The 24,481-nt window shown below is 48.3% G+C and overlaps 2 protein-coding genes across 3 annotated transcripts in view; both read left to right on the plus strand.

The window, feature by feature from the left end:
* The window catches only part of LOC115402838 (CWC22 spliceosome associated protein), a 45,535-nt gene extending 40,265 nt beyond the window's left edge, over window positions 1-5,270 (plus strand). The window contains exons 25-38 of the mRNA XM_030111420.1: window positions 245-413; window positions 580-633; window positions 771-906; window positions 1,056-1,262; window positions 1,362-1,424; window positions 1,509-1,604; window positions 1,776-1,857; window positions 2,402-2,462; window positions 3,274-3,351; window positions 3,431-3,583; window positions 3,680-3,807; window positions 4,043-4,144; window positions 4,289-4,461; window positions 4,557-5,270. Coding sequence (XP_029967280.1) covers window positions 245-413; window positions 580-633; window positions 771-906; window positions 1,056-1,262; window positions 1,362-1,424; window positions 1,509-1,604; window positions 1,776-1,857; window positions 2,402-2,462; window positions 3,274-3,351; window positions 3,431-3,583; window positions 3,680-3,807; window positions 4,043-4,144; window positions 4,289-4,461; window positions 4,557-5,083 — 2,029 coding nt within the window. The 3' untranslated portion in view covers window positions 5,084-5,270. The remainder of the gene's footprint in view (window positions 1-244; window positions 414-579; window positions 634-770; window positions 907-1,055; window positions 1,263-1,361; window positions 1,425-1,508; window positions 1,605-1,775; window positions 1,858-2,401; window positions 2,463-3,273; window positions 3,352-3,430; window positions 3,584-3,679; window positions 3,808-4,042; window positions 4,145-4,288; window positions 4,462-4,556) is intronic.
* A 3,965-nt stretch (window positions 5,271-9,235) lies between these two features.
* The window catches only part of znf385b (zinc finger protein 385B), a 43,430-nt gene continuing 28,184 nt past the window's right edge, over window positions 9,236-24,481 (plus strand). For both annotated transcript variants that reach the window (XM_030112532.1, XM_030112533.1), the window contains exons 1-4: window positions 9,236-9,436; window positions 23,507-23,638; window positions 23,727-23,870; window positions 24,361-24,477. In XM_030112532.1, coding sequence (XP_029968392.1) covers window positions 23,509-23,638; window positions 23,727-23,870; window positions 24,361-24,477 — 391 coding nt within the window. In that variant the 5' untranslated portion in view covers window positions 9,236-9,436; window positions 23,507-23,508. The remainder of the gene's footprint in view (window positions 9,437-23,506; window positions 23,639-23,726; window positions 23,871-24,360; window positions 24,478-24,481) is intronic.

Raw genomic sequence — 24,481 nt, forward strand, 5'->3', positions numbered from 1 at the left:
AGCACAGATGAAAATCAAGGTTTTCTACATTCACACTTTCACAAATAAGCTGCTTTAATGCAGCAATCTCTCCTGTTTTTGATCAGACCAAACCTGACAAGTGTAAAAACACAACACTTGAGTTGTTTTGGTGAAGTCCTGCTTCTTGGTAGTTTGATGAATGAATGTCCGAGTTGGAGCAGTGGAAACACGTCAGAGCAGTCTTCCTGTCTCCTGTGAACGTTTCCTCTCTGTTCTCCTTCAGGGGGCTGCTGGCTCGCTCCGTGCTTCAGGCCCAGGCGGCGTCGCCCATTTTCACTCACGTCTACGCCGCCGTCGTCGCCATCATCAACTCCAAGTTCCCGCAGATCGGAGAGCTGATCCTCAAGCGCCTCATCCTGGCGTTCAGGAGGAGCTACCGCCGCAACCTCAAGGTATCCGCCATGTTTTCATCAGCGATGGCGGACTGACCGATGGAACTGAAGAGTCCACCTCCGTCCTGTTTGTTCTGTTTGATCGTTGAATTTTATCTATGATAAGTGTGTTTTATTTATTTTTGGCTGTGGCGTTGTTTTTATGTCGGTGTGTTTCCTTTTTCAGCAACAGTGCCTGACCGCCTCCAAGTTCGTGGCTCATCTCATCAACCAGAACGTGGTCGGTCCCGGTTCTCCGCCTCAGAAGGTTCCGGGGGTTTGAGTGAGGTGTGTGTTGACTGTGTGTGTGTGTGTGTGTGTGTGTGTGTGTGTGTGTGTGTGTGTGTGTGTGTGTGTGTGTGTGTCCGCCGCCCTCAGGCTCACGAGGTGCTGTGTCTGGAGATGCTCACCCTGCTGCTGGAGCGTCCCACCGACGACAGCGTGGAGGTCGCCATCTCCTTCCTGAAGGAGTGCGGACTCAAACTGACCGAGGTGTCGCCCCGAGGAATCAATGGTACCGAACACGATCACACTGGGCTGTGATGTTTCGATAAAAATCTTTAAGTGAAAACGAGTTTTCTGAGTAATATCTGAATGTGAAAAACAGTAAGTGAGCGTTCTGCTCTCATGGAGAAAAGCCTAAACTCCCCCGTCTGTTTCCAGCCATATTCGAGCGTCTGAGAAACGTCCTGCACGAGTCGTCCATCGATAAGCGAGTCCAGTACATGATCGAGGTGATGTTCGCCATCAGGAAGGACGGCTTCAAGGACCACCCCGTCATCCCGGAGGGCCTGGACCTGGTGGACGAGGACGACCAGTTCACCCACATGCTGCCGCTGGACGACGAGTACAACACCGAGGACATCCTGAGTGAGAGCCTGACCGACCGGAGGGAGGGGCCAGACGCCCGCCGGGGTCCGTAACTGCAGAAATAATCACGTGTGTGTGTGTGTGTGTGTGTCCGCACAGATGTGTTCAAGCTGGATCCAGACTTCCAGGAGAACGAAGAAAAGTACAAAACCATCAAGCGAGGTGAGGAACCGCTGCCGCTGCGGCGCGCCCAGCCGCCCGTCGCCTCCCTCACAGTCTAACCTTTCGGCTGTCGCTTCCTGTCAGACATCCTGGACGAGGGCAGCAGCGACTCGGGCGAGGAGGCCGACGGCAGCGACGAGGAAGACGAAGACGAAGACGAGAACGAGGAGGGAGGAGACGGTGAGTCACACAAGCTGATGGCTGAAGTTCTTGGGAGCAACATTTAAACTGAAATGAGCCAAACGGGAAACTTTACTCGAGTAAACATGAACGAGATCTCATCTTTTATCCATCGTGACTTCTGAACACTCTGATGTTACTGACCTCTGCACGCCTCCCTGTCCCCCTCAGATGAGAAGGTCACCATCTTCGACAAGACAGAAGTCAACCTGGTGGCTTTCAGAAGGACCATTTACCTCGCTATACAGTCCAGGTACACACACACACACACACACACACACACACACACACACACACACACACACACACACCAAGTGACAGGCTCTGGCTCGGTGTGGGACTGGTCGTCTCTGTGGGTGTTGGCAGTTATTTACAGCTCCTGCTCTATTTGATGGATTTGGACTAATAATTAAAGCTGTGTTTGAGGGGCTGAGTGTGTATTCCCGTCTCTGTGAGGACCGCTCTCACACGTCCGGGGTGGTTTTCACGTCCTGAGACCTCCAGGCTGCCGCTCCAGCCTGGCCAAGTGTGTTGGTTAAGAGGATTGGGATCCGGTTGTGTCTCTGAATGTCCTCGAAAAGCAATCGACAGACGTGTGTGTGTGTGTCTGTGTTCGTGTGTGTGTGTGTGTCGCCCAGTTACCATGGTTTCATTGAAGCACAGTTCACAGGTTTGGAGAACAGGATGAAACATGAACACGGGCTGAGGAAAACACACTTTCACACATTATTTCACTGAACAATCGCAGGCTGGCTGCTCTGCTAACTGATTAATTATTTCATTGTACGTTTGTGCAGTTTGGACTTCGAGGAGTGTGCTCACAAACTGATCAAGATGGACTTTCCTGAGAGCCAGACGGTGAGCACACACACACACACACACACACACACACACACACACTCACACAGATGATTGATCTGGAAACAAAGGCAGCACTGCAGTGTTGATTGGTCGTAATAACAAGGTAAACGAATTAACAATGTTCCCGCCAAATAAGTTTTCTTTGGACTCAACTAGCATTTTAATGGTGTCTGGTCTAAATAAAGATGAGGCTCAGAGGATGTATGAAAACACCTGCAGCAGCCGTCCTCACAAAGATACCAACACACACACACAGTGTGTGGGAGGTCGGATCCGAGCAGCTCGTCAGTCTGCATCAGGACTGAATCACTCAGCACAACAGCTGGAGCACTTTAAACATGTTGTTTACTGACACGCCCCCAAAAAAGAAAAGAAACTCTGAGCTTTCACATCCAGATCAAAACGTCTCAAATCTTCTGATGTTGAAGGAGTCGGGAGGAAAAGGCTGCTGACCTCCGACCTCCGACCTCCTCTTACGGGACGGCGTCTGGTCTGATCTCGGCCAGACCAAACCGCTGCCTCTCAGCACCACTCAGTGTAGAACAGTCTGTGGATTCAGTGCTTTATTATTTAACAGAGGTGTGTTTTAGCAAGAACCTCATGAACCTTTTTTCCTGGCTTTCTTGGAGAGTTTACATGTATTATTAATAATTCCCATGTCATACAATAGAACAGGCGCCATCAGCATCCAGACGGCGTTCTGTCTTTTATGTCTTCATGGAGGGTTTTGTTTCAGCTGACTCTCACACACACCGTCCGTCTGGATGTTTCTGTGTTAATCCGCTGCTGTGTGTGTTTCTGTGAGCAGAAGGAGCTGTGTAACATGATCCTGGACTGCTGCGCCCAACAGAGGACCTACGAGAAGTTCTTTGGTCTGCTGGCCGGGGTGAGACGAGGCGGATGACTCTCGCATGCGCGCCCCTGCCGCCCCTCACCGTGCGATCTAATGGCCGCTGTGTGTTCAGAGGTTCTGCCTGCTGAAGAAGGAGTACATGGAGAGCTTCGAGGCCATCTTCTCCGAGCAGTACGACACCATCCACCGTCTGGAGACCAACAAGCTGAGGAACGTGGCCCGACTCTTCGCTCACCTGCTCTACACGGACTCCGTGCCCTGGAGTGTGAGGACACGCGCACACACACACACACACGCAAACACACTCCTCCACCTCCCTCGGTGGGAGTGAGCTCACGCTGAACCGTCCTCCTCCCCACAGGTGCTGGAGTGTATCCGGATGAGCGAGGAGACCACCACCTCCTCCAGCAGGATCTTTGTGAAGATCCTGTTCCAGGAGCTCTGCGCCTACATGGGGCTGCCCAAGCTCAACCAGAGGCTGAAGGACATGTACGGACCGCCACACACACACACACGTTGTTCATCCACAGTGTTGAAATGTGTGTTTAGGTCATTTTAATGCTCTCCAGTGTTTTCAGTCTCTGTTCAATAAGGAAACGAGCTAAATATGAGACTGATGGCAGGTTTCTGTGTAAAGACAAAGGAAAGGACCCTCCAGTGGTTAAATAAATCATCGTGTGTGTGTGTGTGTGTGTGTGTGTGTGTGTGTGTGTGTGTGTTTCAGAACTCTGCAGCCGTTCTTCGAAGGTCTCTTCCCTCGTGATAATCCCAGAAACACTCGCTTCGCCATCAACTTCTTCACATCCATCGGACTGGGAGGACTGACGTAAGGAACACCACACACACACACACACACACACACACACACACACACACAGCCTCGCCGTCCTTCACTCCCAGTGTGAGACCCTCCTGTCCAGAGAAACCAGATCTGCTGTGAATAACCTGAGGTTTCCTCTCCGTGTCTCAGAGACGAGCTGAGGGAACACCTGAAGAACGCGCCGAAGATGATTATGACCCAGAACCAGGAAGTGGGATCGTCTGACTCCTCTTCGTCATCCTCCTCGTCTTCATCGGACTCCTCGTCCTCGGACTCGTCCAGCGACTCGGACTCGTCCGACTCGGACTCCTCCAGCAGCTCCGGTTCGTCCAGCTCAACAATATTCTCTCTCCTGCGGAGCAAATCAGTCATCTGAGTTTTTGATTCTCTTTTTTTTTTATTTCTGTTTGTCCTCCAGACTCGGACAACAAACACAGAAAGAAGAAGAAGAGGAAAGAAAGCGAGGAGAAGAAGAAGAAGAAAGAGAAGGACAGGAAGAAGAAGAAGGAGAAGCAGACGGACAAGAGGCGTAAAAACGACGAGGAGGACAGCGACGACCAGAACCAGGCGAGGAAGGACAAGAGGCACCGCGCACGTGAGGCGGAGGAGCGTGCACGTGACGGCGCCCGGCGGGGGAGACGAGACAAGGACTCCGAAGACGAGGAGCAGCGGAAGAGAGAGGAGGAGGAGAGGAGACGGAAGACGGACAGACAGAGAGACGGCGGGAGGGAGAGAGAGAGGGAGCGGGTGAGAGAGGACCAGAGAGAGAGGGAGCGGGAGAGAGAGAGGGGGAGGGACAGGGACCAGGGGAGGGAGCACGAGCGGGAGCGGGAGCGAGGGAGGGGGAGGGAGGCGGAGGAGAAGAGGGAGACGGAGAGGGACAGAGAGCGAGAGAGGAACAAGGAGAACCGGGACAGGAACAGAGAGGACAAGAGGAGGAGATGAGCCTCTGTCCTCCAGCAGCAGCCGGACTGGTCCTCCACCCCCCTCGTCCCCCCATCACCACTTTTTTTTACCTCCTCTCGCGGTCTGAGCGCCGCCCGTTCATCCCTCCATCCTCTACACCCTTCTGTATTTCTGTATTTTCTATTGTTGTCGATGACTTGAGCTAAACATTAAAATTGCTTTAGATGTTTTTAAATCGGTTTCTGTTTTTAACTCATTCCAAGCGTTTGTGGAGCTGATCGTAGTTGGCGCTCTGCTCGCTCGCTGGTGCTGTGAGCTGAGCAGAAGAGTCGATCTCGCCACTTCAGGAGGACGGCGGCTTCTTTCCGGCTCCACCTTTACGTCTCCACAGACTGATCTCAGCCGACTGGATCACTCGGCTTTTAAATATAGAAATTTGCTCGATAATTATAGCATCAAGAAGACTGATTCAAAGCTTCAGCAAAGTTTTTTTTTTTTCAGAATCAAAACCACCACCAGAAAGCAAGTGACGTAGTTCGGCGTCTTTTTTTTTTTTTTTTATGCTATCATTCATCTGCACAAAAGCTAATCTTATGGATTTTTTCAGTGTTTGCTGTGGTGGTCTGCACCAGAGGCTGGGAAGGAGTCGCTCTGTGTCGCTCTGTGTTTTAAGCGTGTTGATCCTAGATCTTCTAAACTCTTCATCAGCACAGAGAAGCCGTGCACAAGATGAAAGCTGTCCACAGTGACCAGGCAGCATCAGATGCATGTCTGTGGGAAGAAAGCTCAGCAAGCAGCTGCAGACAGGCCTCTGCGCTGAGGTGAGAGCTCTCACCACTGCAACTCTAAACACTTTGTAAAATGCTTCTGTTTCATCCTATGTTCTCCAGCTCATCTGGTTTATTACCAACACTGATAAATGCACATTTGTTTTTTTTTAAGAGAATGTTAATTAGCTGTTTTCATTTAGTTCTGCTTCACTTTTAGGCAGAAATGTTTGGATAACAGGGATCATGTCGTGAAAAACCCTGCAGATTTTCATCATCAGGAAGTTATTCTGGAGTATTTCTGCATCTTCTCAGCAACATTTGTGAAGCAGCTTTAAGAAACTAGTAAACTCAGCTGAAGGCGCCGGGCGTAAATCCGTATCCTCACATTTAGAAAGAGAAGAGTTGAGAAGACGGGTGTGTGCCGACTGCAGGCGGCTCAGATTATGTTTGACAGCCGTCACTCGTTCAGCTCTGACTGGCGAGGGCTGAGGAGAGGCCTTCACTCTTCCTCTGGCTCAGAAGCACTCAGCCTAAAATCCCTGCAGGCGGAAATGATGGACGTGTGATTTAGAGTCACCATTAAAGGCATTAATGAAAGAGTTTGCAAGGAGAACATGCAAACTCCAAAAAGAGATAGATAAAATACTATTGTTCCTTTAAAACTCACTGGTTCAGAGGCAGACATTCTGGAGGTCAACACATCTGGACTCCTTCCTTCAAACCTTCTGACCTATTTATTTCTAACACAAATGCTGATGTGTGTTTTCTGTGGACAGTATGTGCGTCAATACTTCATATTGAACTTTAAGACTATTCTTTGTAAAATCTAATGGAGGGGAAAAGGGTATTAATTAAGGATTTGTCAACTTTTGAGCGTTGGATATGAGTGTAAAGTCACAAACTGGTTCTTTAAGAGGAGAAAGCTCGTCTGACAGGATTTTCATGAAGTCTGAGTGTCAACACACACACACACACACACACACACACACTGCTGTATCCTTGTACAACCTTGGCACACTGCTCAAGGTGAGGGGGGTGGAGGGGGTGTACATGTATGTGTATAGTATAAGTGGGTCGTTGCTGTGCTGGGCTGTGATTGGTTCATTGGCCTGAGCACTGGAGGGCCGCCATTGGTCCGCCGCCACAGCAAATGGAGAAACGGATCCACAGGGACCCGGGAGCTGCAAGGAACTCTGGGTAACCACAGCAAGGCCCCGTGCAAAGCAGGAGAAAGAGTGGGGGAGAAAAGTGGAAATAAGGAGGACAGGATGGAGAGAGGAGAGCTGAGGAGGATCAGCGGTGCTAATGCCAAAGCTTCCAAATGACTCACACTGAATCACTCTGATTTATGGACTGGAGGTATTTTTCTCCTCAGCTACTCATCCAGGAATATTTGGCCACTTGCAGCCGCAGAAAGAGGCTGAAGACACAACATTCTGGCTTTCTCGCTGACAGAGAGCAAATCTGCTGGAGAGCATTGTTTCAGTAGACAAATATAATCTTGAATGAAGTTCCAGTGTTCAGTGGAAGCCGTCTTTCTGTCGTCTGAGGCTTCGGACTCAGACGGTTGGAGAAGCGCTTCTTTCAGAGCCGCAGTGTGAAATGTGGCGGCTGGCTGACACCACCCGACCCTGCCGTCAGTCTGAACTGAACTGTTGCCCCACCGGTCGCTGAATGTCCAGCTGATCTGCCTGGAAGCTTCTCTGGAGAGTTTTATTGCTGCAACCCTGTTTCACAGTAATGAGCTGATGAAATGATGTGTTTAAAACAGTCGCTCCACCGCTGATTCTCACATTACGAACAGTTAGACCTAATATCTGATTTAAAACTCTGGAAAAGGATTTTCTATAGATCCCTCATCCAACATTATTGTACAATAGACTCAAGCAGTTAAAGAAATGTGTGAAATCTGCGGCTCGGCCTGGAAGGAAAGACGTGTTTGACGGAGACAAACGAGACGCCACATGGCTGAAAGTCAAACAGACGACAGTGACGGAGGAGAGGCTTCAAACGTTCTGCACATCCAGGGGAATATTTAAAGATCGAGTATATTTTTGAACATGCACTATTTAAATCCTGCTTCAATAAAACTAGTTGATTTAGTTCCTAAAGTCCCCGACATTAAGCCTTTGCGACAAGTAGCAGATTTAAATAATTCAGGTAAAGGTTGTGGATGTTTTTGCCCCTTCAGACTTCAGTTCACTGCGCCTGATAAAAATGAAAGCATCAAACATTCATAAACAACACCGCTAGCTTCATGCCGCTCTCAGGTTAGGAATATTTAATGTCACTGAAAACAGAGGTGTCAAAAGGTGTTTCACTGAGAAACACAAACAAGAGCGACACCAGAAGTGAAATGTCTGAGTAGAAACACTAGAAATGCTGTTTCTGTCACCAGCAGCAACATTTTCCTGTGATTTCCCTCATTTTGCTGAGACGAGCTTTAACACTCAGAACATATTTTTCATTGAAAGTTTTGGATTTTGAATTTTGGCCCATTAAAAATAAACCGTAGGACAAATTTGGCCCACGGACCTCACTTTGGACACCTCTGCTCTAGAAGAAATGACACTGCTGTTTGGATTCTGACTGCTCTACACAGTGAAATGAACTTTGAAGTCTTTTTTAGGGCACTACCTAAATTTAAATACTTTCATTGAAAGCTTTTTGAGGCTCAGACCATATGGCACCAAGACGATAAGCTGTTGAAAATAAAAATCACACATGGTTCAGACTTCAAGATCATTTTCAATGAGAAATCCCACATTTCTAAATGTTGTTCATTTTCATGTCCTCATCCATTTTAAGTATTGTGGAATTAGAGATAAAGTATCCTAAATATCACAGTGGACATAAAAACGGATGTTCTCCTGTCATCTTAGATTCCATTTTACCCTGAACGCATCATCCAGTCAATGACACTGTGGAACCGAACGATCTGAGAAGTTTACAGCAAAAGCTGAGTTCTTTTTCCTGACTTTATCTTATTCTATAGAAATCTAACCACAACAGCACCTGTATAGAAGCTTAACATGACTTTATAATCATTTACTCCTTCAATGTCACAGTGACAGAAAAGAAACGGTGAGTTATCAATAAAGGGTTAAACTGAGCTCCAGCAGGTGAGTTGACAGTAAACAGTGAGGTGTGTGTGTGTGTGTGTGTGTGTGTGTGTGTGTGTGTGTGTGTGTGTGTGTGTGTGTGTGTGTGTTGTGTGTTTATAGTTTTTTTTTTTGCAAGCATAAAGACTTGAAAGACTTGGAAACACCTCTCTCTCCCTGTCTGTCTGTCTGTCTGTGTTTCTCTCTCTCTCTCTCTCTCTCTCTCCGTGCGTGTGTGAGCTCCCTGCGCATGCGCGCCGCGGCCGCTGCGCTCCCGGTGCTCGGTGCGGCGCAGAGCGCGCGCGGCTCTCCGCTGCTCACACGCGGAGTTGGTCCAGTTCGTCGGGATGCCTGCCGGGGCGCCGGACGGGGGGATGAGCGAGCGAGCGCGTGCGTGAGAGCGGAGCGGACACCGCGTGCAGCAGGTGACTGATCGGTGATTGACTGAGCGACCGAGCGGAGTTCAAACGTCCAGGACTCTACTTTCTTCATCCATCACTCCTCCTCCTCCTCCTCCTCCGGTAAGTCACCTTCCCTCCTTCTTTCCACTCGGTTTGACTCATCCTTTCCCTCCGTCCTCATGTTTTCTGGTGTTATTCTGCTCTGGACCGGGACCGGGACCGGGACCGGGACCGGGCAGCCGCTTCACGCGCTCCTGTCCGCGGCGCGCTCAGGCGCGTTTCTCAGCCAGGAAAACACTAAAAGAAAGAAAATCACGCTCTGTGGCCGTCATTTCTTCTGCTGTAACTTTATGTTTCCAATAGATTTGTTTGGAGACGGAGGAGTGTCTGTTTGTCATCTCAGCTCTTTATATCAGTCTGAGTATAAAACTATAAAAAACCTTCACTATTAAAACAACTCTGGATCTGTTCTGTCAAATACTGAAGTAACCTTTATACCAGGAAATGACCTGTGTGTGTATGGTTGTGTTTGTGTGTGTGTGTGTGTATGGTTGTGTTTGTGTGTGTGTGTTCACATCCTACCATCAAGACTTGAGATCAGTACATTGATCTGTTTCTAAGAAGAAGTTGGAGTAAATGAATCGGTTCCAGTTTCCCAGAGCTGAGAAGTGACCCCTTCATGCGCCGTGTTTTACATTCCGCTCCTCTAAATTATTCAGCTTACTGTAGTTTAAGATGAAGAGAAAAGAGACAAGTCTTAATGTGTTTGGAGACGAGTTATTTCAGCTGAGAGCAAAACAGAAGAAAAATAAACTTTGAAATGACAAGATTTACTCTGCAGGCTCACTCAGGTGTGGGTGATTTGCTGTAACTCCAGCAGTGTTACTGATAAACACACAGAGTTAAAACTCTTCCCATAAATGAACTTTATGCTTCACCCTGACGTTTGACCACTTCACTGGAAAAATCCTGGAAATGGAACTAATCGTGTTAGAGTCTGGAACTGATCATTTGGCATCGGTACTGTCTTTACCTTTTACTGATGGGATCACAGACTTTTTTTTTTTGTTTTTTCTTGGAATTTTTTCAACATTCCATTGATCTTTATGTGCTTTAAATTCAATTTGATCAAACTCTAATAATTCAGATTAGCAGGGCCGGCTGAACGCTTGCTCTGGATTATTCTGTTTCCGTGTGTGTTATGTTCCAGGTCGCAGCAGTTTTTCATGCAGTCGTCTGGTTGTGGAGGTGGTGTGTGACTCTTTAAACCCGGAACCTGGAAACATTTTGACGTCTGCAGTCAGAAAACACAACTTTAATGAGTTCTGCAGAATCAGGACAGACAGGCGGGCCGGACGCCTAATCCCGCCTGTGTATCGAACATGCTTCGTTATTGTCAGATAATCCCTTTCAAAGCCCCGACACACACACACACACACACACACACACACACACACACACACACACACACACACAGGGCAGTCCCGTCTCCCTCTGTGTTTCTGTCATGGAGATGTTGCTAATTTTCACTTTGGTGACAGTCGGACAGACTGTGCGTGTGCTGTGTGTGTGTGTGTGTGTGTGTGTGTGTGTGTGTGTGTGTGTGTGTGTGTGTGTGTGTGTGTGTGTGTGTGTGTGTGTGTGTGTGTGTTGGATGAGAATTCATGATTGTAATAAGGATTTTAGTCTATTTAAGCACATTATTTAGACAAAAGTCAAGTTCCTGCATAGAACTAAAATAACTCATGGATGTGAAGTGCCATCATCGTTCATTAAAATATTGAACTCCAGTATCCATTGCACCTTTTATTCGACTGTTTCTCAAAAACCTTGGTATTTCATGGCATTTCTGAAACCCGTGTGTGTGTGTAAACGCAGACAGGATTTGAGGGTAGACTGAGATTAGAGTAGGAGTTGTGGTGAAGGAAGTAGTAGTTGTGCTTCAGTGTAAATGTATGAAATGAGTAGTCCCATGAAAACACGACTTTGTGTCTGGACAGAAATCTTTCATCTCTATTTTGCTTTCTTTTCTCCATTTTTCCAGTTTTCAGTTGGCCCTATACACAGTCTCTTCCTGAAATCCGTCCTCCCCTCTGCTCAGCTCCTTCCCTCCGGACTCAGGCCTTGTCTCCTCTGCGTCCCGCTGCCTTCCTTCCCTCTCCCTCCTTCATTTCTCAGTTCCCGCTGCTTTCTTCTATTGGCCCTCGCAGCAGATCTCTCTTAAGCTGCCCGTTGTAAAGCGAGCGTGCGTCCGTCCTGACTGCTGGCTGCTGTTTAGAGCCGGGCTCGGTGTGTTTCAGCCCTCCACCACTCTAATTAACTCAAATCAACTTAATTAAAGCAGAAGTCTGGTGTTGAGGAGGACGAGGAGGGAGGCTGAAAGTCGGAGAAGGAGCACAGAGCCTCCGTCTGCCCGGCGTCTCTGCTGCCTGTTTTGACCAGCAGTTAGTTAGTAGGACTCGCCTGAGAACCCGGATGATCAGCGATCACTGCTGTTTTGATACGCAACTCAAGTCGATCCTCCTTTGGAGCCAGAATCAAAGGTGTTTGAGTAACCTGATGGTAATCCCTTTTAACTAGTAATCACTACACTAAATCAGCCTTCATCACTCTGTTGTCAACATGTCATAGCGAGCCATTTCACCTTTTCAAACACACCCGGTTTGAGCCGTGTGACTGTTGCTCATATCAGATGTGAGACTGCGCCAACGTCCGCAGCTATATGTACGTGTACAGTTTGATTTTACAGTAAAGGCAGATTTATCCTGCTGTAACTCACTCACTCTTGTTCTCCTCCACACAAATCAATTTCTCCTATTTATAGATCCATGACAACATTGCTAAACAGTGCATTTGTGTGTGTGTGTGCCAGGACTCCAACAGTGGGCAGATTGAGGAGCAGCATGTCGTTACGTCAGGACAGATTAGTTTGGAAACCTGCGGACACACACACACACACACACGGATTGGTGCACAAAATGCCTCTCCGCTACACGGATTGTCGCTCTGTGTGAGGACTGACAGCGGGGAAATTGTAATGAGCTCATCTTAACAGTTTCATGGTGGTTTTTATTAGAGCAGCGATTTTACATCGATATTTAATTAAGATTAAAGTACATTAGAGCCAGTGGTGGCCAACACACACACACACAGCCCCTCCTCACCTGGGTAGGGGTGTGTGTGTGTGTGTGTGTGTGTGTGTGTGTGTGTGTGTGTGTGTGTGTGTGTGTGTGTGTGTGTGTGTGTGTGTGCGTGTGTGTAAACCTGTTAAAAGTTGGAAGGGTAGATTGATGAAAGCAATGTTTTCAACATCCTCCTCCTCCAAACGCGGGAGTTCATCGAAGGCGTGATCGTGAAGCCCTGCAGTCTGGTAATGAGGCTTTGCAGTCAGGTGTGTGGGACTCGTCCAGACCCTGCCAGGCGCTGACCCTCCAGGACCCTCCAGGACCCACCTCTGCTCCGGATCGCTACAGATCACACTCCCAACACGCTCCCAGCTCCCCGGCCTCATAAATCCAGCGGCTCTGCTCTCCTTCAGCAGTGTTGGTGTGAAAACTGCTAAGTTTTGTGCTCACTCAGTACTTTTCTTTTTTCACTGGTCAACCTGAAGGCACACTTTGTGTTGACAAAAAGTGTAAAATAAGTGTGTGTTCCCCTGGGAGGAGGTTGACTGAGACTGCATGGCAGTGTGTGGAGGAGGCGGGGAGGTGAGCGCTAACAGCTAGCCACCTCATTACTCCCATTCTGTCTGCTGTGATTTATGGAGCTACCTGTGCGTGTGTGTGTGTGTGTGTGGGGCGCCTGGATGTGTGTGTGTATCTGCACCTGCTCCCGTGTTGTCTCAGAAAGTTTTTAATTAATTTCCTGTCATGTGACTTAAAGGAAGTGATGACATTAATGAAATGTGATTGGGCGATTATTATCAAATAACACAATGCCATTAAAGGCCTGATGGGGAGCCGTGTGTGTGTGTGTGTGTGTGTGTGTGTGTGTGTGTGTGTGTGTGTGTGTGTGTGTGTGTGTGTGTGTGTGTGTGTGTGTGTGTGTGTGTAAATAGGACAGCAGTGATGAAGTGTTGCCTCGCGATTTTTGTCTCTGAGGTATTACACACACGCGCACTGAGGTGGTGAAGGTCGCACTGACACACACACACACACACACACACACACACACACACACACACACACACACACACACACAGGTAAAAGTGGTATGTCATCCAGTGTGTCACCTTGGGACAGGAAGAGGATGATGTGACGCTGTGTGTTCTGACTTCACTTCCTGTCGGTGGCGCTCTCCAGCCTCCTCTCACCTGTCTGAGTTCAGCTCGCGTCTCATTAGCGTTCATTGAAAGCGAGTCTTTACTTGAGCGACGCCGAGCCGCTCTGACGGTTCCTCCACAGTGATTCGCGTTCTTGTAAACACATTAAAGGGGAAACTGAATGAATCATGTTTGTTTTGCTGGTGGTGGAGCTCCAGGGGGGCGTTTCAGCTCATTATCAGCTAAACGATGGAAGGCAGCCACTCTCCAGCTGGGCTTCCAGGAGAAATGAAGGGTTTTTTTCCTCGACTTTGTGGACATAATCTGGGCAGACAGTGATGTGACACTGTGGGGATCAGCGAGGATTCAAGTGTTCTGGAAAACGTGAAGTTTCGTCTGCTGCTCCGGTAAAATCACTGATGCAGCTCGAGAAATGACAAAGCAAGTGTTACTGCTGCTGAACGGAGAAGTGAAGGAGCTGGAGCATCGGCCTCAGATGCTTGAGAAGGAGATAGCTTCTCCACTGAAGGGGTGAGATCCATTAGTAATGCTTTGGGAACATAACTTTGGGTCTTCGGGAAGTTTTGTGCACCCACAAGCATTTTCCTGCAAGCGTTTTCTCTGGTTTCAGCTCTTTAATGGTGATCTGGAGACACAAGGGAGGAAAACGTTCTCTTCCTGCTCCGACCAGCAGCAGCGAGCGTTAACCCTCAGACTCCGTTTCCAGTGATTTCAAACACTGCAGTAAGAATTTCAGAGTTTTGCTCTTGTACATTTGAGTAAGTTTCTCTCATTAAGCACCCAGAGTCATTTCCTCTGTGAAGGGTTTGACCTTTCTGCTGTCTGTGTGAGAATTGGAGTTCATCTTACCACTGTAGCCAGCTGACACACTGCTAACTGGTAAATAAAGCAACAAGTGTAACTTCAGCTAAACAGAAACAACCACTGAAATATGACTGTCTGGAGTTAGGTAATGATTCACACTGAGTCAGTATTCTGTGTGCTGTGTGCTGTCAGTGATATTTCACCAAGAGAAAACTATTACGACGCGATAACGTCAATGATAAACTCTTTTGTAAAGGTGCAATATGATATGTGAAAGACTACACGAAGCGTGAACATGATTATTGTTTAACATTAAAGACAATCCAGAGAGAAGCGTCACTGGTGACAATGAAAGACATGAACTCTTCAGGCCTGATGGAGGCAGGAAGTGTTGATATTTTCAGCCAAAAAATGCAAAATTACCCTTCAAAGCTGTTATAATGTTGCCAGATCTGCTGGTTTAAAGCGTTTGATGTTGAAAGAAGAGCAGAAAACAGAGAATAAGGGTTTGTTTTTTAGAGATTGTTTTGTTCCAAGCAGCTTGAATCTGAGTGAAAAACAAACAGACGTCTTTGTGTCGGCTGGAAAATGACAGAAAAGTTACTCCCGCCGAGCACAAAGTCGGCGTGTCCCTCACAATGAAGGTGACGTTCTGTCTTTCAACAGAAACCGGGACCGGTCTGTCCTCCCGGCTGTGACATCGCTGTAAACTTCAGCTCGTCTTTGGAGAAAAGAAACTCGGGCTGAGCGGCCGGCCGCCCGTTTCTCAGAGTTTGTCTCACGTTTCGGCCTCCATTAGTTGAGTGGAGCGGCTGCTGAATGTTTGATGAGTCAGCACTCTGGCGAGGAAGTGACGTCAGGGGCGTCTTCTCGTCTTTCGGGCCAGGTGAATGTTTTCCGGCCGTCGCTTCAAATCTCACGCTGACCCCGCTGTGTGTGTGTGTGTGTGTGTGTGTGTGTGTGTGTGTGTGTGTGTGTGTGTGTGTGTGTGTGTGTGTGTTGTTGCAGTCACACAGTGTGGCTTCCTTTTGTGTTCTGCTGTAGAGATTGATTTCAGAAGTTGATCAGTGGATCTCAGGATCTAGTGGGAGCTGTGCGGCCGTCCGCCTTTTGATTTTGGGATTACATTGTCACGTGTATTTCTGGGTACAGGAGTTTGAATCTCAGATTGCGTCTTGACGCTGGCCAGACGGTCACGGAGGGGTCAGAGGAGGTTTTCTCCAGACGACTGAGAGCGGACGCTCGGCAGAGGACCGGTCGTAATCTCTATTATTAGAGCTCAGATTATAGCAGCGAGTGTTCACTCTCTCTCTCAAACACACACACACACACACACACACACACACACACACACACACACACACACACACACACACACACACACACACACACACATCCACTCACACATATATGTGGATTATAATCGCAATCCCACAATCCCCCTTCTGACTCAACCAATCATCTTTCACCAAATCCGGCTGCAAAGCCTGCTGGGTAACCTACATGTAGTGGCTCCTGCATGTGTGTGTGTGTGTGTGTGTGTGTGTGTGTGTGTGTGTGTGTGTGTGTGTGTGTGTGTGTGTGTGTGTGTGTGTGTGTGTGTGTGTGTTAATCCCTGACAGGCTGTAATAGGGGAACATCTGGTTTATCTCTGTGACTCTGAGGCTGAATGTTCACATTAAATTCACATTATCTCACTTTGTTTGAACCAAGGTGAGTTACTAATAAGATTTAACTGCTTGGATCAGTTTAGCTCACACTGATTCTGAACATTTATATAAAAAGATTGAATGTGCGTGAAAATGTGTTTATTTGTAGACACTTTAGCTGCAAAAGAAAAAGGAGAGCCGTCAGCGCCTGGCTGCGCGATGAGTCTGAGGTCTCACCTTTACCGCTGACGAGTGTGTTAATGAGTCAAAGGATTTCACGGTGAGATCGTCTCCTCTTCCTCTGTGAGGCGGTGAGGTGGTTCATTAGCATCGGGGCCCCTCGGGGCCCCCGGTGCCTTTGTTAGCAGTAGCAGCTAGCGCCCGCGGCTCGCTGCTGGATTTGAGTGTGAAAAGCAGAGTTTCACCTTGAGCTGCGAAGTGTCAGGTCCTGACGGGGCAGAGCGGCTATTTAAAGACAGCAGTGGAGCCACAGCGCGCCGGAGTGAAGGCTGGATGGAAAAGAACAACCTCACTGTGTCTTCCCCTCTGCGAGGGTGTGTGTGTGTGTGTGTGTGTTTAATCCCTGCTGCTGTATGTAAACCAAACAACATGATGTTGGTGGTTCACATGAGAGGATTAGCCTCCATACAGACATCAGCGTCGGAGCATCATCCAGATAAATCCCTCATTCTCTCAGCCTCAGGTCACAGCCAGAGCAGCAGACCCGGAGCATTAATGTTCACTCATCAGCAAGAATGAGTCAAATCGTTTAGTTTGAGGTCTTATTCATTTTATATCGTCCATCCAATGATCTCTCCTGGACTGTGCACAGGGAAAACATGCAAACCCCACACAGAAGAGGACATCAGCCCGGTAGAAAACATTTACATGCATTTTAAACCACGTTTGATCGTTCTGGTAGATCGCTCGGTTTACTTTACACCCTCGTTGATCTGTCAAATATGAATCTTGGCCTCAAAACCTGTCAAGTTTTCCAGGATTACATAACATATAAATTCATCTGGCAGTAGATGTATTATTCATGTAGTCTGCAGAAAAGACTACAAATCTTCCCAAATCAAACCCTGATGATACAACACGAGTGTGTTTCTGCGCTGAGCGCCGCTGATGTACAGAGTTCCTGTGTGTCGGCTGGCGTCCACAGATTTAGAAGTTGTCTTGATGGTGAGCTCTTGATTCCAGGAAGTGTGTCTGTGTGGGTTTCTGTTCTCTGTTGAAACTGAAAGCAGCCGCCGGAGCCGCCGGTGCCGCTCCGCCTGAGCTTTGCGCCGCCGTACCGCGCTCCACACCTCCGGTCCTGCTCTTTCTCAGCCGGTGATGAATACACCGTTCTCCCTTTCAGACCTTCACCTTGTGCGGCCAAACACAATAAACACGGCGGCTCTCCTGCTGCTGCGAGGAGCCCGTTGCTATGTGTTCTGGAGAGCACATGTGGAACGTGTTCTGGTGCATGTTATGTATAGCAGTGTGGGCAGCTCGGCTCGTTTTCTCGAGGAACCTCAGAAACGGACAAGCGAAGCATTAGTTTTCCTTTAAAGCGTTCAGTCTTCAGAAACTGTAGGCTGAGTAGGAATTGCTGGAAAAAAGAAAAGAAAAGAAACGGTGATTTGCATAAATAGATTAAAAAAAGGGGATTTTAAGGTCATGAAATTTAAAGCTGCTGGAACCAAGAGTGAAACAGAGGAATAATAAGAGGAGGCGTCACTGCATTATTACCTCTGTTAGTGTGTGTGTGTGTGTGTGTGTGTGTGTGTGTCTCCACTGAAGTGACACCATCACTTTTGTTGTTGGAGCGTAGCGTTTCCATGGCGACCCGGAAACAGTCGGCCGCTCCACCTGTCGGCTTCCGTTTGGTTTTCCGTTCAGTAAAGTCACTCCTCCTCCAGATTCTTCCGTCATTCCAGATTCATGTTTTCCGGAAGCTTCTTCTCACCTCGGGGAAACAGGAAACGGTAACGACGGCAGCCGACTGTTCACCTGTCATGTCGTCACGCTGAGTGAAGAATCTTCAAGAAGAACACCAAGATGTGACGACCGAAAACACACATGCGAGTAATAAATAGAAGAAAACAGAAGAAATTTCTGCACCGCATTGAAGCAACTTTATTAAACAGTCAGTTCAGCAGTCTGACCAGAGAAGTTATTATTAAATACCCCAACATGAGCAGCCAGTCTGAGAACACTGCAGGTTGTCTCAGATATGTCACCGTTTCCAAGACGTCTGAGCAGTGGAGGACGTTAGATGAACTGGGAGGGAAACGTGTGGCCCCATTAGGAAACTATTCCCCGAGCTCCTGGACGACCTGGCTCTTCAACTCCACTTACCTTGGAAAACAGCCGAGGCGCTTCTGGTGTTTGATGAAGGGAGCCAACACGTAAAGGATGGGATTAAAACACTTCAGAATGCTTCAGAGTCCAATTCAGAGTCAAAGATATTTCCCAGACCTGGATAGAGGCTAAAAATATTCTTAATTCCATTAAAGCCCGACAACTTCAGATTACAATAAAAGGTGTAGAAGATATAATTATGTAATAAATAAACAATACAGTGCTACAGATGTACCAGCTGTAGTGGCGTACCACGGCTTCTACATTTAAATGAACTAATTAATTAACTATCACCTTCTATAAATGTCGTTTATTGTTTATTTGTGATTGTATATTTTATTTTAAAAACATATCTGGCGCTCAGAGAAAACGTGGGGACGTGGTTCAGACTTCAGAGTTCACTGCTGGTGAACGGGAGCTGACAGCTCTGCTTTCTGTAGATTTCAGAGACGTTTACTTGAAGTGTTTCTGAGAGCAGATTGCTTGTGAAGTTGTTTCGATTACTATGCAGAGGAGAGGATTTTTTTTCCCCTACCCACTGTGAAAATAATTAAGCAGAAGTGAGGAGGATGCATAGACCGGAGGGGGGGAGGGGGGAGGGACGGAGTCCCATCAGGCAAATCAAACCCTTCAGCACAGACTCCACTGACCATTTCAGTGTCTAACACCGTCGTATGTGTGTGACACCTCTCCTCCAGTTAAAACACACAAACGCTTCAATAAATAATGATCATGAAGGAAATTGCACTCATGCATGGGGGGGGGGGCGGGGGTAGTGGTTAGTACCGTCGCATCAGGTCCTCAGTTTGAGTTCAGGCTTAGTACCCGTTCTTGCAAAGTTTGCATGTTCTAGCACAAACGTTTAGGTTTTGTTTTTCCTTAATCAGTCCAAAACCATGAAAGCGAGGTATTGGTGAGTGTGTAGCATGTCAGTGTGAGTGTGTGTGTCTCTGTGATGGGCCGGTCATCCGTCCGGGTTCGGCTCCACAGTCATGTAGAGGATGAGTGAATGGACTGAGAGTGAGAAAGCTGTTTGGTGGTCTCAGCTCCAGAAATGAAATGGTCAGCTGAGGTCTGACCTTGTGGAGGCTGCTGGAGGTCGTGGCTGTGCCAGAGAACCGTTCAGAAACTGCTCTTTACTTCATCTGATTTATCACGGCCTCTGAGAAAAATAAGTTTATGGGAGATAGAGCTGAGATGCATATCTGTGTGTTTTTCCTTCAGATTGAACCTTTTGCTGCAGATTTCCACGGTGTCGCTGTTTCTGCTCTCACTGAGGTCGCCGACTGATCAACTGAGAGGCTGCCGTGCTCAAATCTGTCTGTCCAGACTTCAATTAAAAGGAAACAGGTTAACGTCTTTATAAAAATGAACAATTTACAGAGGAAACTGTTTCAATAAGATGAAAACAGCCTTTTTTTCTCTGATCTTTAGATCTCAGACTCCTGCAGGGACGAACATCAAACTCTGTCTAGTAGCTTGTTTCAGCGTCTCTGCTGCTGCTGGCCACTGCTTTGTTTACTTTGTGTGTGTGTGTGTGTGTGTGTGTGTGTGTGTGTGTGTGTGTGTCTTTGACCACTGTTATTACCAGCTCACGGCCTCGGGCTCAGAGACAGTCACTCTCAGACCTTTCTCTCTGTCTTTTCACATCTCCATTAGTTCCTTTGTCCTGTCGTCCCCTCAGGTCGGTGTGTGTGTGTGCGTGTATGTGTGTGTGTGTGTGTGTGTGTGTGTGTGTGTGTGTGTATGTGTGTGTGTGTGTGTGTGTGTGTGTGCGTGCGTGCGCGGACGCTGCACAGTCTCTTTCAGGGAACAGTGACATACATTTGTGCATCCCGGCCTGCTCGTCCCTTTATCTTCAACACCAGCAGGGCTCAGAGCTTTCCACCAATCAGATAAGCCCGTCGTTTGTCTGCTTGTTGACATGAAAACAGCGTGAGAGCAACAAAAGATGAGATGAGACATCTGATGGGGGAAACCTTGTCTGTCTCTGCGTGACTGGAAGGGCATCGAGGGATGGGTGAACCTCTCCAGACCAGAATTAAAACACCAGACAATAAAAGCTGCTTTAAGTACATCTGGCAGGTGAAAAAGTGATTTATATTATCAGTGAGGCTCTTTGATTAATGGTGACGAGGTATTCGCTTGAAGGAAAACATAATTTTAAGGTTAAAATGAGAAGAAGCTGGAAGCATGGAGAAAGACGCTCTCCTTCAGCACAGCGAGCCGGACCCTCCGGGCAGGGCCTGGCTCTCAGGACCCTCCGGGCAGGGCCTGGCTCTCAGGACCCTCTGGGCAGGGCCTGGCTCTCAGGACCCTCCGGGCAGAGCCCGGCTCTCAGGACCCTCCGGGCAGGGCCCGGCTCTCAGGACTCTCCGGGCAGAGCCCGGCTCTCAGGACCCTCCGGGCGGGGCCCGGCTCTCAGGACCCTCCGGGCAGGGCCTGGCTCTCAGGACCCTCCGGGCAGAGCCCGGCTCTCAGGACCCTCCGGGCAGAGCCCGGCTCTCAGGTGCAGAATGCAGACTTGTTGTCAGCTGCACAGACTTTACGACGGATCAGCAGCCTCAGTGTTTCCGTGCTCGGTGCGTCCGCGGCGGCGGCTGTGAACTTGTGGATTTAGTACTTGCCGAGAGTCACGGTGTGTATTTCAGCGCGACATCAAAGACATGGAGATGAGGCCGACACTCACTCAGCTGTTTCTTTGAAGTCTTAAACGATGGAGACGTCTGAGTCTCCGAGTCTTTGAGAAGCACCGACCTGCGTTTATCTGGCGAGTCCAAAACGGCCCTGCTTCTCCTCTGGAGGCAGGAATACACTGTTGCTGCGCTGCATGTGTGTGTGTGTGTGTGTGTGTGTGTGAGAGATTATAACCCACAGCTGGCCTCTCTGATTACTGACTGCCTGGTCAGCTCGGATTAGACTCACGTGCTCACACACACACACACACACACACACACACACACACACACACACACACACACACACACACACACACACACACACTACGACAGGAAAAGGTAAATAATCCTGACTTTCATTTTGATCCGGAAAACTCCGTTCACTGACATATATACTTTCTTTGTCCGTGTCTTACTGCCAATGTGGCAACGTGTGTGAGAGTGTGTGTGTGTGTGCGTGCGTGTATTTACCTGTGTGTATGTGTAATTCCCAGCTCAATAGAGCAGATATATTTAATCCTTCCTCTGCTGAAGCTGATGTCAGCATCACTTGGCTGTGTGTTGTGTGTGTGTATGTGTGTGTGTGTGTGTGTGTGTGTGTGTGTGTGTGTGTGTGTGTGTGTGTGTGTGTGTGTGTGTGCGCTGGAGCTAATTCATCATGGTGGCAGATTAACCAGCTGTCTGCGGAACATGAAGTCGACCAGCTGGACGAGAGATGAAAAGTTTCTTCTCTCAAGTGAAACACACTGAATTATTTTTACTTTTTTTTATTTGACAAATCAAGAGTTTCCCTCTCGTAACGCGACTGTCAGTGGAACTTTCCTCATGAGCTTCAGCTCTTGTGTCTGTGGAGCAGTCAGAACACACCGAAACCTTTCTTTTCCTGCAGTAACTGACCTTTGCGTTTAGTATTTGTATTTGAGAACGTTGTGTTCTCCTGTTCGCTACTCTCTTATGATTGATTCATTCACTGAAAATATCTGAAGTTAAATCATTTATTTGGAAAGAGCTGACAAATGATCTGGGTGTTAGCAGAGTGTGATTTTTTTTTTCTTTTTCCTGTTTAGACTGCGGGACAGTCAGCGTAGGAAAAGCGTCTCAGGTTAGTTCATAGCTGCAGTCGGAGCGAGTCGCTGAAACCACAGCTGTGTGCAAAACGCTCAAAATCATGTAATGAGAGTGAGACCTTTACGCGCTCTCGGCTCGCATGCGTGAGCAGCAGCTGCTGGACCAGCGTGTGATGTAAGTGTGTTATACCATTAAGACGTTAATGAGCGACCCTCGTGTCGGTCTCAGCCCCGGAAACGCCGGAGCAAAGTGCTTCAAGGCGCCAAACCCTCCAAATGGGAATTCAAATAGACCACGTATACGTTTGTCCCGCGATGGGTCATGTGACTTGGCAGGGTGGACAGAGCAGATGGACACAGTCATAGACTGACCTACACACACACACACATACGCACACACACACACACGCATATGTCCCCCTTCCTCTCTGCTCTTACTCATGACTTCCTCAGCCTCCCTGTGAGCGTTTGATGCTTCACACTCTGCATCCGGTGTCATTCAGGCCTCAGTCCGGACCGTCTGTCCGTCCGTCCGTCCGCTGCCGTCCACCTGTCCGTCCCTCAGCGGACGTCTCCCTGAGTGTCACCTTCACGGTGGAGCCGCCGGCCCTTCACTGCTGTTCGCTGTGCTTCTGTGATAACGTCAACATATGTGATTTTTTTTCTATCTCGCCAGGTATTCATAGGAAATCTCAGTTTGTGAAATTTGTGAGAGCACCTCATGAATTCAGGTTTTCTATGATCCTGTAGAAAACATGCTAAATTGCAGGTTCGCCTAAATACATTTCAGTTTGCATGTGTTTTGTTGGATAGACTACATTAAAAAACACAAGCAAGATTTCACAGAAAGAGAGGAAAGCAATATGGGAAATTACCGGTTGTGAAGTGAAATCTGTGGGAAAAATTGCAGCAACAGAAGATATTATTTCAGGGAAGCTTTTAACACCTAAGAAGGAGTTCCAAAAACAAGTCTGCAGATAGTTTGTGTTGGAGCAGCTGAAGAAAAGCCTCTCTGTGCAGAAACAGCAGCATGTGTGCTGAAAGCTGAAGAAAAGACACGGTTATAGACGACACAGTAAAATATTCATCAGATATGAACATACCTTATTCAAATGTGTATAGCAGTCCATAGTTTTTATGCTCATGTGTCAAGTCTCCCATTTGCAGACGACTGGATTTGATCGCATTTCAGATGATGCCATCATTTCCGAAAATGATCACTAAAATTGGTTGAGCTTGACTGAGGCTTTCATACAGTGCGTAGTGATGTTGCAGTCATTACTAGTAAAGGTCTCACATTGATTTGAACTTCCCAGGATGTTTGACCTCATCCTGCATCTCCTGTTCCTTCTTTTCCTCAGGGATGAAGACGCCTCTGAGCCCGTCTCAGCTCCTTGACAGCGGGCAGATCTTCGCCTTTGGTGGAGTGTGTCGGGAGCTGATGGACACCCCCACATGTACAACCATCTCTGTCCAGCAGACTCCCTCCCCAGGTCAGTTCTGCTCGTCAGCGTCTCTTCAGTTCCTGTTTCTAATCGTTTCTTTCTGCTGTGGGACTCATGGACGTTGTTCTCGTCTCAGGTCAGAGCGGCTCCTACTCGCTGTGCGAGGTGTGTAACCTGCAGCTGACCTCCGCCGCTCAGGCCCAGCTGCACTACAACGGCCGCTCACACCTGAGGAGGGTGAGACAGCTGCAGGCCGGAGAGACGGGGCAGCAGACGGCAGGTAACCGAACTGTTCCCACATCCCAGCTTAGAAAATGCATGGAGGAGCTGATGCTCCAGAAGGAGATCTTCTTCTCTTAAACCACATCAAAAGAGAAGCATATGGCCGCTGTGACTCACGTCCTGGCTCCATCCAGTTAGACCTGCTTCACCAGCGGACTGCACTAATATAGCCGTCCCCCCAGAGTTTCTTTTAATTAACTGTGTGAACGGGCCCTCAGAAGCTAAACTGCTGTCAGATTGACAGCCAATACTTTTGGCAGAAGTAGCAACAGTAGTAACAGCCGGCGTGGTCGTCATGGCGACGGCAGCAGGAGGAGGGATAGCTGTGAAAGTTGCAGAGCCGTAGCACCAACACAGGTGTAGCAGCCGTTTTAACGGGATCAGAGCGTCACAAACAGCCGTGGCATTAGCAGCTGCGGAGGCGAGCCTGGTCAGCGCTCCGAGTGTGTGAGATGAAGATGATCTCAATGTCTGATTCACGATTCCAGCTGGGCCTCAGTCCAGGGCGCTTCCCCAGGCCACGGGGCTCCTCTCACAGCCTGCAGGACTGACTCCCACCCCAGGCCTCAGCCCAGGCCTCCGGGCTCCGTGCAGCACGACTCCAGGTAG

Source organism: Salarias fasciatus, chromosome 16 (genome assembly GCF_902148845.1).
Source record: "Salarias fasciatus chromosome 16, fSalaFa1.1, whole genome shotgun sequence".
Classification (NCBI taxonomy): Eukaryota; Metazoa; Chordata; class Actinopteri; order Blenniiformes; family Blenniidae; genus Salarias; species Salarias fasciatus.